The 14,737-nt window shown below is 37.0% G+C and overlaps 1 protein-coding gene across 1 annotated transcript; it reads right to left on the bottom strand.

Moving 5' to 3' along the window:
* Window positions 1-885: 885 nt before the first annotated feature.
* Window positions 886-13,908, bottom strand: PDK4 (pyruvate dehydrogenase kinase 4). The gene is made up of 11 exons (XM_037508132.2): window positions 13,500-13,908; window positions 12,408-12,549; window positions 11,220-11,291; window positions 10,333-10,517; window positions 10,092-10,178; window positions 9,572-9,649; window positions 7,303-7,379; window positions 5,432-5,530; window positions 5,125-5,235; window positions 4,722-4,835; window positions 886-2,230 (listed from the first exon to the last, which is right to left on the bottom strand). The coding sequence occupies exons 1-11, from the start codon at window positions 13,627-13,629 to the stop codon at window positions 2,087-2,089; spliced, it is 1,239 nt and encodes a 412-aa protein (XP_037364029.1). The 5' UTR covers window positions 13,630-13,908; the 3' UTR covers window positions 886-2,086.
* Between the last annotated feature and the right edge of the window lie 829 nt (window positions 13,909-14,737).

The raw sequence follows: 14,737 nt of genomic DNA on the forward strand, positions 1-14,737 counted from the left end.
TTACATTGCTTTCTGTACTTTCAGATGTATGCAGATAATTTATATAGATGAACACATAGATGAATAAGACTTGAATGGAAGCAAAGAAGACCATTACCTCAAATTCTTCTTAATAGTTTGTCATTCATTTGAGAAAAGAACTTCACATCTATACTTGCTATTATAATAAAAAATATTTATTATAAAAATCATCACATTTCTCTGTACATAGCCTACAGTCAAAAACACAAATTACACATTAATAATTTAAGTTTGCTTGAATAATTAGAATCCATCCACTGGAATCAAAGTTCTTCTATAGACTGCACAAATATCGATACTATTTCTATTTATAGAACTCCACTTACACAGCTGATGTTACTGAGATATTAACATTTCTTTTCCTCTAGTGTTTCAAAGATAGTTCACAGTGTTTGGGTTAATTAATCAACTGCTTTAAATCTTTGGTAAACACAATTATTTACATGTGAAAATGTCTAAATTTCAGCATTGAAAAGTCAAATAGTTTTGTATAATCAATAAAAGTTACCTTTTAGGACTGCTAATGGTAAAATTTGAAATCCACAAAACAAATAGTTTTAGGCTTCTATGGCCACTACCATCACCACAACACTAGGCCACAACAAAATTAAAAACAAATGTTAAGTTTAACCTAGAGATGGTACTGATTATTTTACAATGCAGAAAATATATCTCAGTTTAAGCATTAGCTGACACAAATGAGTTTATTATCTCATGAAAGCCTATTTTCTTGCAAGAGTGAGAACTGTTTAAAGAAGTCATACTGTTTTGAAAGACAACAATTCAATCTTCTGGCCATTTACCCACGAAAATATAGATAATTTCTTGAGACTTGTGGGAAATATGCTCGATGCCTGCCTTCTGCTTCTCTCCCTCCCTCCCTCCCTTCTTTTTCTTCTCCAAGAGTAATCTGCTAGATTGGTCTGTCAACCTGCACATTATTCCTTAACTCTCCCAAAGTACCATATACATTCTAGCTTTCATTCATTATATCTCAGTCTCAGTAATTCAGAAATGAAAGCATCCTGCCATGAAAACCTCTTAATCACAGGTTGTTAAAATTTTCCAAGAATTTTTTAAATTATAATATTCTTGAACCACTGGATAAGTAGTTTCTTTTTTTTTTAATAGATAGGTTAATGGTGGACTGTAGAGAATATAATGAAATGTATCCAAAATACATCTTTTTAAACCTAGAAAGTGGTTGTCTTTGGATTGCCACCACTGTAGGCTAAAGAAGAATCCTTCCTACTGACCTAGGTCTTGGATGTATGATTTCTTTCCTTAATTTTAGTTTCTCTCATCTACTGATTCTTTAGAAACAAAGCAAGGTTAAGAGATTTTTGCTATCACTTTGGCAATTCTTATCTCTCTCCAACTGTCAACATCCTGAATTTTCAGTGCATATTTTTAAATTTGCCCAAGACTAGGCACTCAGCAATATGTGTTCATTTATTGTGAACAGGAAAGCAGCATAATAAAGGGGCCGTATTTATCAGAAGTATTCTTCTGCGTTCTCACATAGGTCCAATGCCTGAGCTGTAACTTTGAATTAAAAACATTTCCATTCATTCAAAGTGAACATCAGTCACCAGCTTTTCCTTCCTAGAGCAGATATATATATATAAAGATTTACACACAGTGTAAACTATGCCCTAAACCTTTGAATGACAAGAAAATACTGGTATATTGACACCTGCTAATCAATAAATACCCATAGCTTACACCATTAAGCAGAGGTCTAAAATAGTGACCTATTAGAAACTGCTGGCCTGTATCTTCACCCCTTTCTCCATTCTTGCTGACTAAGAGAGAGAAAACTGAAGTTCTTTCTTTTTCAGGATGTGATATAAACTCAAGTGTTACTCTAAGTTAAAAGCTACAGTCCAGCACTGTGTTCTCCCGGGCACAGAAACCAGCTCTTCTCCTCTTTGACTTAGTGTTCTCATCAAAGAGTTCTGTTGCTGTTGTTTGTTTTTGAGGAAGTGAGTTCACACGCAAACATTCAGGAAGCAGCACTGGCTAAACCCACTTTGATCCCTTAAAGTGCCCCGAGTGTCCCTTTTCACACAGCCACTTTTTCCTTTGCCAGGTTCTTTGGTTCCTTGCTGGGGATACACCAGTCATCAGCCTCATTGCTCATCTGATAATGCTTGTAGGCTGACTTGTTAAAGACCGGAAGCTTTTCTACAGACTCAGAAGATAAAGCCTGAAAGAAGAGGGGGGGGGGAAATCAAACCAGGGAAATTATTCATGGCCTAATTTGAGCTTGAAGTGATTATTCAAAATAAGGTTGAGGTAAGTATTCCAAAATTCAAGTATATTCTTTTAATTGGCTTGCTTATATGAGCACACCAGAGCCCTTAGTATGCTAGGCACTGTATAAAAGAAAATAAACAAAGTGAATTCTACCCTATAGGAGCTAAAATAATACATAAACAACTACAAATTAGGAAATCAGATTTATGTTCAATATTTATGTGTCCTTTGTCTGGATATTGCTGATGTGACAGAGCTGAATAGCAAAGCTATTCTTTGCAGGAAAAACCTCTGCAGCTGTGATAAAGTGAGAGTCCTAATTATTAATCTATTAAAAGATTCCTTCCCAATACTTTGAAGACTTCTGTTCATTTTAAAAAGAATATATTAACTATTTTAGATGGTCAAAGATCATTTGGCAATTATAATCTCCCGCTTTTTGAAAGTTTGAGCTGTGTCACTTCACTTTTATAAAAGACCTACATGAGATGTATCTATGTGCCTATTTTCATTAACCAAAAGAAATCAGAAGAGGATCTTTGCTTTTACAACAAAAGCTAAAAAGCAAAGAGCAGTGACCTGTGTTTTACAGTAGCTCTTACAGAGGCACCCCACACCCTCTCGCACAGAGCAACAGGCCAAACTCCTCCCCGGGGAACTACACTCAGCATCCAAGAAGCATCAGTCTACCATAGGTTTGACCTGTGTCTGTGATCATCTATTCTTGATCCCTATTTATTTTGTGCATTTTAATAAGATATGTCCTAAAGTAACAGAAAAGCCTAAAGAGAGCTCCTGCGAGTGTTAACATTTAGCATAACCTGGATGTAACTGAAACTGATACAATAGGCAACAACTGCCCCAAAGTGAAGTTGGCCAGGAGCTCAAGGAGAAGCACTTGCGTTAGATTTTCCACTGTGATTGACAGTGTGTGATGATGGCACTTAAGTATGATGTTAATTTTCAGTTTAGGGCAGGTTTTCAGGATGTTTTGAGTGACTACAAGTAGAGTTGTTTGATAGAAAAGTGTGTGAGACTAAGCAGTCAAGCATACTATCCTATTTCAAGCCTTTACATCAGCCACAGTACATGATAAAGCTCAATCTTCCACAGAGAGGCACAAGCGGCTATAGAAGAGGGCGTAGATGTTAGTGACCTCCTTGGACAATAAGATGTCCATAGATGACACACTTCCTCTGTCTCCAGCATCCCAGTCTCCTGGGCCTCCCACCACCCTAATCTCGGACTCCGCCTAAACCTCCCTCATGACCACTTCTCAGCCTTGCAGTGTGCACACGCTCTGATTCTGGTAAGTGAGACTGCGTTGTACATACATTACTTCTACTTTGTCTAGGCTATGCATTTATCATAATATTCCTGTTTTTACTATATATTAGCATTGTTTTAAGTCTTATTTGTCTTATTTGGTAAGCTTGGTTGGTTATTCTGGGTTGTGGGAATGCTCAAAACATATTTCATATAAATTAATGGTAATTGCATCTCATTTTATGCCATTTCAACTTACGAAAGGCTGTGTAGACACACGCTACTTTCAGAAAGTGACGGAAACCTGTAATTCCCTTACACAAAATGGGAGCCTAGATATATTTTCAGTCCAAATAGCTGACAAATGATTAACAGAATGAGGACAGTGACCTTAACAAATTGAGGTTTCACCAGCAATAGGAAAAACATGTACCAAATTTAAAAGTTTAAACAGGAAATGCCTGCCATCGCACTGACAGCTGTGAGCAGTGAGCTTTCCTTTCTTTGGATTTCTAATAAGGTCAGCTTAAGGTCTTGAATATCTTGATATCAATAGTTTTCTGGGCTGGAACAAAATTTGCATACATTTCCCACAGGTTTAAATAAAACAAAATGCAGCCATTCTCACAAATGCCAAAAGAAGTTGTCTTAAAAAAATTCACATGAGCATATCCTCACTCTGAAATTAATGTACTTCTTGGGAAACAATTTTGCTTCACTTAAGGCAGGTGGCCTAACCTTGTTTCCTTTTTAGTAAATTACCGTGTTAAATATTAATGGTGTATGCACACATAAACAAACAAAAGACAGAATAATTTCTGGTTATTTTTTGCGTTAACCCAGTTTGGGGAATTCACTGTGAGCCATAAAACTCAGGGCTGTTGAAACCCTAAAAATATCACTGCAGTAATGAGGCGGCTGGGGGTGGGGACAAAGAGAGAAGGGGACCCACTAGCCTCAGGTAAAGAACGATGGGTGCTTTGATAGAGGGTGTGGTGAGGTAACACATCTGAGGAAGTGTGAACCTATCCCTCTAAATCATATACAGTGTTGTAAAACAAAGTTCCCTCAATAAAGAAAAAAAGAAAGAATAACTGAGCAACAAGAATTCAGGGCTATAAAAGAAGTAATCTTTTCTCAAATATTATTTTTCTTTCTACTGAATTCAAAGATACCTTTAAATAGATGATCGCATCTGTTCCATATCCTGACAAGGAGTAGAGATTCAAATCTCCTTGAAAGTACTTGGCATAGAGACGAGAAATTGGCAGGCCGTAACCAAATCCAGCCTGGAGGGGAAAGATCAGTTATTGATAAGGCGATGGACATGATTATTGGAATATAACCTGTAAGGAGGAGTATTATCCTCCCTGACACTAGAACCTAGGTAAATATTAACCGCTTCTACGGCTTGGCTCATCAGAGACCTCTTGTAGAACCATTTCACGATGTGTAACTTGCTTTATCATTCTTTCACACCCCTCAGGCCTAATTTAGTTAAATTTATTATCTTGCCAAATACTTGCCGACATTTAGAACTAGGTGTTTGGATGAATTTAGCCATACAATTGATCTTACCAAAGGAGCATTCCGGGAATTGTCCATCACAGGTGTGGGCGCAGTGGAGTATGTGTAACTAAAGAGGCGGTCAGTGATTCTCAGGGGAACACCACCTCCTCTGTCTGAGATCTTAAACAAACAAACACATCATCAGACCAACATATTAAAACCAGTGTGCATCTGTCTATATGAAAATGTCTCTCCTTCATTTAAAAGCTGCCTGGCATTCAGGACTTGGATCTATTTCTCCAAGCGAGAGCTTTATTATTATTGACTCTTTTAAATCCTCTCAAATGATTCCAAAGAAAAAACAGAAAATGTTTACCTTAATTGTAAGGTCTTCTTTTCCCAAGACAACAATCACCTCAATTGGTGTAAGGGCAGGACAATTTTCTTGGTGTTCAACTGTTGCCCTCATGGCATTCTAAAGAAAACAAAGCGATAAGAAATTCCATGACAGAAGAATGAGGGACAATAAATGTTTTTTATGTTTAAAATAAAAGCAACACAGAGGGCAATTCAAAGTTCCGATATTTTTTTAAGTTAGCAGAAAAACAGCTCTGTAAATAGCCATTTATGAATGTGTCATGCAGGATGTATAATGAAAAATATTCATTTACTGTGCAGTATAGCTCCTGGGAGGAATGTCTAATGGAAAAACAATTCTGCTGGCTGTCAAGTTCTTATTTGTAAGCTTAATTTAAATGTAGAAATTGGTTTTTATAGTCCATTTCCTGGCTCTCTCTTTTCTGTCTTTCCATTACATTTTACATCCAAGCACCAAAGACGATTATATAACAAATGAACAGTGACTCATTGAACCAATTTATTGGCTTTTATAAAATTTGCTGGGAGAAGGTTGTTACTATTTAAAAGGATAGTAAATAATTCTAAATTAAATTTCAATTTACATTTGATTATCATCTTAACTTTTACCAATGATGGCAAAATAACTCAAGGAGTTGGACCATTCAATTTAAAAATAAATCAAATCACTGAAAAGGTATCTTTTGTCCTTTAACAGAAAAAAAATCTAAGTTGTTAGACAACCGGGTGAATCTCATATAGGTGAAGTCTTGGTTTATTTTACCCATTTTCCTCTCTAACCTCCTTCTGGTAGGTTCCATGCTTCCTGCTTTCTTTGTAATATTAAGGTCTAATCATTGGATGAAGTGAAATAAAATAGACCAGATGTTTGAAGTACAATTGCACTAGTATTAGAATAAGTTAAGAGTAGTATATTTCTTTGAAAAGAGTTATATCAGAATCAGATTACACTTTTTTATGCTTTCTCTTCTGTAGTCCAGGGATCTCGGGAACACCTCAAGGCTTCAAGTGCTTTTCTAGCTTTTGGTGTAAGTTCAGAGATTTAGTTTGGTCTTAGAATCCAGGAAAGGATTTGATTCTTAGCACCTTGCTACCCCAAATGAGTAACATCAGCTAGCTCTGAGAATGCGGTTGACTTGAGTATTTGCAAGTGGGTGAATCAAAACCTCTGGAGCACAGTCTGAGAATCTATGTTTTAACAAGCCCCCCAGGTGATTCTGTTGCAACTTTAGCTTGAGATGTGTGATTAGCATCCCCTGCCCCTTTCTGGGCTTGCTATGGAGAGTAAGGCCTGTGGGCCAGCAATTCTACCTTTAGCTTTTAGAAATACAGACCCTCAGGCCCCACTCCACACCTATAGAATCAGTTTGCATTTCAGCAATACTCCCAGATGAGTCAGATGCTCATTAAAGTAGATCACTGAAGGAACTGACTGTCCTTTGATTATATTTTAGTCGTAGGGTTGCAGCATTTCCACCTAAGGTAATTCCAAATTTGACCCTCTAGATGTGGACCTAGAATAGTCTGTGGGGGTGGAGATAATAACGCCTCACTCACTGAAGCAGTCACCCCATGACCTCCCTTAAGTAAGGCATGAATGACTAGTGCTTTGTTGCACACCTGAAGAAATAACAGGAACAGGAAGCATTGAGACATCATGAATCACATTTTGCATACTCAAAGAGATGATGATGCTACAAGGAACTGCATGTATCCTTCAAACATGGTAGCTTCTTTCTCTTAGGAGCCAAGAAGCATGATTAGGAAGAGGTAGTGAAGCTCTTGTGTAATGGGAATTATAAAGGATATTAAAATGTGACAAGTGAATTTTTTTAAAAACAGTATTATAATTATTGTGAAGTGGCATACCTTGAATAGTTCAAAGAGCATATGATGAAGGTGAGAAGGGACATAGACAATGTGAATTGGTTGGCCTGGAAATTTTCCTAGAAAAAAATTAAACATTTAGATTTGGAAACGAACATACAGTAAAATGAGCTTCTTTATCTGTCTGATTAATTTAGGCTTATACAGGATTGAAATATTCCCCATCCTCCTCTCTCCAAAATCCTCCTCAAGACCCTTCCATCTTTAACAGTAAACACAACTGGCTTACTTTCAAAATAAGGTTTTGTAATTTAGGATAGTAACTAAGGTTACTACCTAGTGCTCTATGATTATCTTTACCTTTCTCTGTAAATGTACAAAGTTGCATGAGCCACGCAACAAAGATTCCATCAATTAGATTACATGGATTGTTTATTCTACTTTCAAAACTTTGCATCCTGGACAATTTCAGAGTTAAAACTAAAGGCAACATGGATGGAGCTGGAAAGGATTATGCTCAGTGAAATAAGCCAGAAAGAAAAAGAAAAATATCAGATGGTTTCACTTATAGGAGGAATGTAGGGGAACCAAATAAGGGATCAGGGAAAAAAAAAGTAATTATAAATTAAAAATCAAAATCAACAGGCAACTATGAATCAGAGGTGTTTTGCAGGGGAGGGGGAGGGAGTAGGGTCAAAACTGGGGAGCGGAGAGCACAAGCAACCATGGTGATGGCACATGGGTGACTGGTGATGGGAATTTCATGGGGACTACACCTGAGAGGAGAAAGCATGCATTGTATAAAAATGAAGAATGAGGTAAAAAATATACAAAATTTAAAAAATGAAAATAAATAAAGGCATTTTTAAAAGGGAGAAAAAAATAAATGTGTCTGAAGTATAACACTGAAATTAAGCAAGCTATAATTTTCCTATTTTTAATGCATAGTGCAAAAACACATCTGATTATTCTTGATTTGCGTATCAAACAAACTTTCTATCTTACAGACTAGCTATGCTTAAATTTCACCAAGAAGCTAAGGAAAACAGGGAAACAAAAACTTCATAATACTGTTTGAAAAGAAAAACAAAAGTATTATTCTTTGGTGTCCTGGGCCTTGGCAAGTTTGAATCAGCAAACAGAAGGCCTGGCACAGTTTCTTCTTTATTTCATCAAAGAGTTCAAATAGCTTGTCTACAGTATTATGCAACAATACTGTTAAATGATCACAGATATTTTTTAATCTTTATTTGTACTCCTATTTTTAGTTTAGCAATCAATTATATTAGCACAGTCCCAATCCATGAGTTAGGCTACTTGGAGTTGCAAACAACTGGATTTTCACTCTCACAGCCAACAAACATTGTTCCTATATAACCCTGACTTGGAAGAGATACTCACTTTTGGTTTTGTGGTTTTTTGTTTTTTTTTTTTTGATACTCACTTTAAATGGAAAGGAAAAGATTATTTTTATTTAAGTATACTGTCTTAATTTGAAGAACAACTATGGGATAAGATAAAAATAGTGCTTTGCATTCAGTCAATGAGGGAAGACCTTGTCTTTTCATGTACCTTAGAATTAAAGCTTTTAAGTTTGCTCTGATTTTTAAATAATGGTCTATACTTAAAGTGTAACTTAAAAAAATCTGGTGAGAACACTTACATGAGATCTACCCACTTAATAAATTTTGGGGTACATAACACAATGCTGTTACCTGTAAGCAAGATGTACAGCAGATAGCTCACATTTATTCATCTTGCATAACTTGAATTCCCATTGAATAATATCACCTCATTTCCCCCTAACAACCACCATTTTGCTCTCTGCTTTTAGAAGCTCCACTTTTATAGATACTTCATATGAGTGGAATCACACAGTATTTGTCCTCTGTGATTGGCTTGTTTCTTAGAGTGCAATTTAAAGTTTTTTTTTGCTCATATTATGAGTACCTCTTTGGGTTGCTTCTCTCAAGTGATTACCCCTACTTCTGACCTCCCTATCCTTCATATTCTATACTAAGCAATCTTTGATCTAAGGTAATGGAACTGAGTTGCTATTCTAATCCCCAAATTATCTGTCCAGACTATTCTTCCTTATGTTTAGTCATTAGCAAGTGAATGTGCTCAACAGCAGCTTTTTAGTTGAGATTTAAAAAAACCTTGGCTTCAAAAATAAAAAAGTATACAAATTCTAGGCAAGTTTGGAACAGAAAAAATGAACACAAAAGTAGCTTTGTATTTACAAAACATAATCCTATTGAGAGAATACTGAATTTTCCATAGATTAAAGTATATTTTATTTACAGCTTACCATTCACTTGTGTGAGCTTTAATTCTGGAGATGTTAAATAATACTGATCACAAAGCATCTTTGAACACTCAAAGGCATCTGGAATAGAAAGTTTTTTTTTTTTCATAATGATGAAATGAATGTATTCCAAGTAAAATTTTCAGCTGATCTTCAGGGTATATACTATCCTAAATGTATTCACTACTGTACAGGTATATGTATAGGCAAAATATTTTTTAATATAGTATTCAAGAAAAATTAAGGCACCATTTAAGATGTAATTGTAGCAATAAGTATATGCACACTGCAGAGATTAAATATATATGAATATGGCACATAAGCCACTGGCGTTTGGATTTTTCATAATATTATACATGAGTGTTTAAACTCCTGACTCAAAATCAAACCACTTACTGACAGTATTTATAAATATATAAAAGGAATGCTCTTATTATAAATTCACTCAGAGTCACCTCAACTATAAATATGTCAATCATATAATGTATTTTTTCAATAAGGGAAAGGCAGAAATCTAAATTACCTTGGACCACTGCTGCCACATCACAGTTTGGATCAATGCTTCCAATGTGGCTTGGGTTTCCTGACTTTGAGTCACTAAATATAAGAACTGTTGGGGAAAAAATATATTGTTATTGAAATTGTAATAATGAATTGAACTAGCATTGTGAAAGAATGTGACCGACAATTAGGGAAACATCTTCTAGCATGGCTTGTAATCGACCCCCATCTCTATATATCATGACCACAACAAGCTAACTTACTGTGCTGGTTCATCAGCATCCGTGTGGAAATGCGGTTCATGTAGAATCGATCCAAGAAATACTGAAGATTTTGATTGGTGACTGGGTCAACTGTACAGACATCTTTATACTCTATGATTCCTTGGGCCATTGTAGGGACTACATTATGGTGTCTATTTCGAACTTTGATGAGAGCATCTATAAAACTAAGCAAAACGTTTATAGTTAGTGAAAGTTAAAGTAAGTTTCATTCATTCATATTCTTTAGATTATGTCAAAGAAAGCTAAAGTACCTATCTAAAGAATATCAAGTAATAAGCTGTTGTGATAAAGCTTTATTAAGGCTCTCACTATAAGTTCTTTCACTAGAGAATAGAATGGAGATAGTTTTATAAATAGATTTATTTTGCTTGTAGCGCACATGTAGAAATACCAGCTTTGTGACTGGCATATTTTATTTAATCTAGGGGTTCTTTAAGTCTGCTCTCTTTAAGAAGTAATATTTTAAAAAATAGTATTGAAAATGACCCTTAAATGCCATTGTGAAAAAAACTTAATTTTTTTTGGTCAGATCAGGAAAAGATTTCTTACAGCTAGGAACTGTTATAGCTAGAAGGAAAATGTTTAATTTCTGATAGTGACATTTATTAATAATATAAAATAATAAATCCTGCGAACCTAACCACATGACTAGATTGATAGTCAAAGCAGATTTCCTTTTCAGTTCTTTATACTGTATCATTTTTTGATCACTTCTAAAAAACCAGCAAGCCAAAACTTGTCATTTGTAAGGAGGTAGTTATTATTCAGAGTTGGAACTCTTTTAGTTTAAGACTAAAAAAGAATGTTAGGAGTATGTCTGGACATAGTCAAAGTTTTAGACACTTCTTCTAATATACAGAACTTACTCTGATAATGCTTTCTGATCTTCTGGGTTTTTCTCATGGAATTCCACTAAATCCATCAGGCTCTGGATATACCTGTAAAGTGAGGGAGTTGTGGTTCAGGACACTTGAAAAATAATGTTTACAAATAAAAACCTAGAACTTTTAACCCTAAACTTTGTAACTTAATATTTTGGTTCTTTAATGATTCCAGATCAGTATTCAGTTTTGTTTGGCAGATCAGTATTTTGTTTGACAAATGTTTTTGTTTTTTAAAGCAAAAACATTAAAAAATGATTTTTAAAGAAAAACTTCATTTTTTCTCTACTGTTTTCTTCATAGGGGTAATAGAAATCTTAAACATAGCAGTAAACACCATGGACTGAATGTGTATTTCAGATTGTATTTGTATACCAGATATATTTTATGAATCTATGAACAAAAAGCTGTGCAATCTGAATTAGGTGGAGTCTTTGGTACGTACCTGACATATTGCACACACTCGTTCTATCTACCCCCACCAATTCCTTATCCTTACTTGTAAAATGAGATGATAATTGACAGTTCCCGAGTGCCAGCTGTGTGATAGGCACTGTTATAGGTGTTGTTGTTTTTTTTTTTTTTACATGTTACCTATTTAATTACATTCAAATATCCCTTTAAGATATGTACTTTTTTTCCTTCTCAATAACAAATGGAGGAATCCTTGCCAAGGAGTCCACAACTTGGAAGGGGCAGAGAGAAGGATTAGAACCCAGAGCCTGCTGTTACTGGTTTGTAAAATAACAAGGATTAGACCCTCTCTATATAGAACCATTTGAGTCTGTTCCTTTTGTAACTGTAATATCAAAGTATCTTTTATTATTTGAAGTATAAAACAAATATTGCAACTGTCAATTATTTTTCATATTTCATATTTTTCATATTTCCTCTGTACTTTTGATTAAAAGTAAATTGTGAAAGTATCTACTTTTTCATGGTAAAAATGCCTTTATGGTTTTCTAACTGCCATTATGATAAATCTAAATTTTTTTTGATAAACCTAAATTAACAAAAAAAACTTTATATCTATTAAAAATAGATATAAAGAAAATAGATATAAAGTTACTGTTCAGACAACCTATTTTTCATTTGTGTTAATATATCATAAGAATTCCTATTCAGATAACTGTCTTAAAAATAGAGACTGTTTTAAGATAGTTCACCACTTACCAGCTTTTTACTAACTGTACTGAAGAGGTATTTATTAATCTATCAGGAAGAATATCAATTTCCTTCAGGATATTAGCTAGCCTCACAGGCAATTCTTGTCGCAAAAATGCAAAAGAAGTTCTTTCACATGCATTTTCTGAGCCTGTAATAAATAATAATAATTTAGGTTGGGGAGGGGAAGTATGTCTAAGTGATATATTTGAATAGCACTATCCAATATTGAACACACACATATATTATAAAATCATATTTCACCCTCAGTTGGGCTGCCACTATTTATAGATAATTTGGAAGCGGGCATCGTCATTGTCTTTTTCTCTTTTTTTTTAAAAGTGACCAATACAGTGACCTCTTCTTTTTTGAAGAGGTTTCACTTTCAAGAATTCAGAATACCGCATGGCTCTTAGAAGTCACAAAATAGTGCAGGATTCAGGCAACAATACAATGTCAAGGAGACAACATACTTCAAAATATAGCCATGAAATTGGGGTAGGTCCTGTAGGGGTGAGGTGGGAGTCGTAATGTTTCAAGATGTGATGATCACATTTAAATCCTTGAAACTTTCCTCAAAAGACTGCCAAAGAAAGTCTGTAAGTATTTGCAGCAGCAACACAAAGTATGGAAAACTATACAGGTAATGAGACAAATCTGCTGGGAATGCAATGAAAAGTGCCCTGTGGAGGGGTGGAAGTTAGCGAAGATATCGATTAATTTGAGGGTAGTTTACATTAGGAATCCTCTCCAGGAAGAACTATGCTGTGAAGAAGGGGGTAAAAGTTTCTAGTTCATGTTGAATGGTGCCTGAGAGCAAAAAGTACTTTGACAGGGAGCTTTGGACAGAAAAAGAGAAAGGTGGGCTCAAACCATCCAGCATCAGCAGGACTGCAAGTGGACTTGACCTGTTGGCACAAAGTGTCAGAAAGAAGACAAATCTGGAAAAGGCAAGGCGCGCTGGCAAGGCGACTTTAGGGTTCAGCAGCAAGGCGCGCCCACCCAGTTGTTGCAGCGAGGAGCGCAACCCTCCCCGCACCGAAAGTTAAGGCAGTTTCCCTGCACCTGCAACCCCAGCCAGCGTCCTAAGTCCCGGCTCACCAAAGTCCAGCAGCTGCTTCATGGACAGCGGGGACGGGCTATAGCGCGAGAAATGCTCAACTTCGCGGGGCACCAGCGTGGCGCTGCTCAGCGAGCCGGCGTTGCGCAGAACGAAGCGGGCCGCCTTCATCTTGATGCCCACGGGGCTTGGCTCAACTGGGGGAGGCTTGCGTGGCGCAGGCTTCAGGGAGCACGATCTGGGAACCAGCAAGGGGCAGAGCGGGTTTGGCTGGGGTCGAGTAGGCAGGTGTGCTGGTGAGCAGGCGCCCGCACCCGGCCCGCCCAGAAACCCGGGACCGAGGTTTGGAGGTGGAGCAGTCGGGCAGTGAGTCTCAGGAGCAGCGAGCCGAGCTGATGGCACTCAAGTTTGCGTGCTGACACAGCCTGCCGCCTCCTGTGGTTTTATTTGTCTCGCCCCCTAACTCCCTCCGCCCCCCAACCCCCAACTCAGCTAGGGGAGGAGTCTTTGGGACTTGAAGTCTCGTCCAGAAAATAGAGCAGAGCCAATCCGCTCAGACTAAGAACTTTGGGTCCCGCCCATGGCCTTGGTACCGGGAGTGGCCTGGCGCCCGTGCAGGAGCTGTGAGGGGGGATAGGGGAGGAAGGGAATGGAAGGAAGCTGAAGTGGGACATCTGTGGGAAAGTGGGTTCAAGATCAGGTACTTGAGACAGGTGCCCCCGCAATGCGTGGGCTAGGGGCCGCCCAGGCTTGCCCTTGTTTACAAGTGAGAGCCAGTCTCAATGTCACGCATTCCTGGCCAGAAACTATTTCCAAGAATCTGGCCTTCGGGAGCTCATTGGTCATTGCTCGGAAGCGGGGCTTTTACAGTAGCCAATCAACTACATTCAAAAGTATAGTCCTCTATTTGATTGGACAGCGAAAGGACAGCTCTTTGCTAGCAAACAGATCACTTAAAAATGTGAAGTTCCTTTTCCTGAGACTCATAGAGCTACCCCTAATAATTACTTTTTCTTGTGACGATAAGAGGCCATCAATAGGATTCTATCCAGTAATATGATCTCTTTTAGGTTTATTTGTTAATTGAAATTAAAAAATCAATTTATGATTTGATGCACCTTCTTTTTCTCACGAGAATTTGCCCATTCTGACGCCCCTTGTGTGAAATGCCCGTTGTCCAAATTTTTGCTCCGAACATTCTGTTCATCAGGGCCTCCCTGGTGGCCTACGTGTTAAAGACACAGCGCTATCAAGCTATCACCAGTCACTGCAATAGGAG

The sequence above is a fragment of the Talpa occidentalis genome, unplaced genomic scaffold (genome assembly GCF_014898055.3).
Source record: "Talpa occidentalis isolate TD23 unplaced genomic scaffold, MPIMG_talOcc4v2.1, whole genome shotgun sequence".
In the NCBI taxonomy this organism is placed as follows: Eukaryota; Metazoa; Chordata; class Mammalia; order Eulipotyphla; family Talpidae; genus Talpa; species Talpa occidentalis.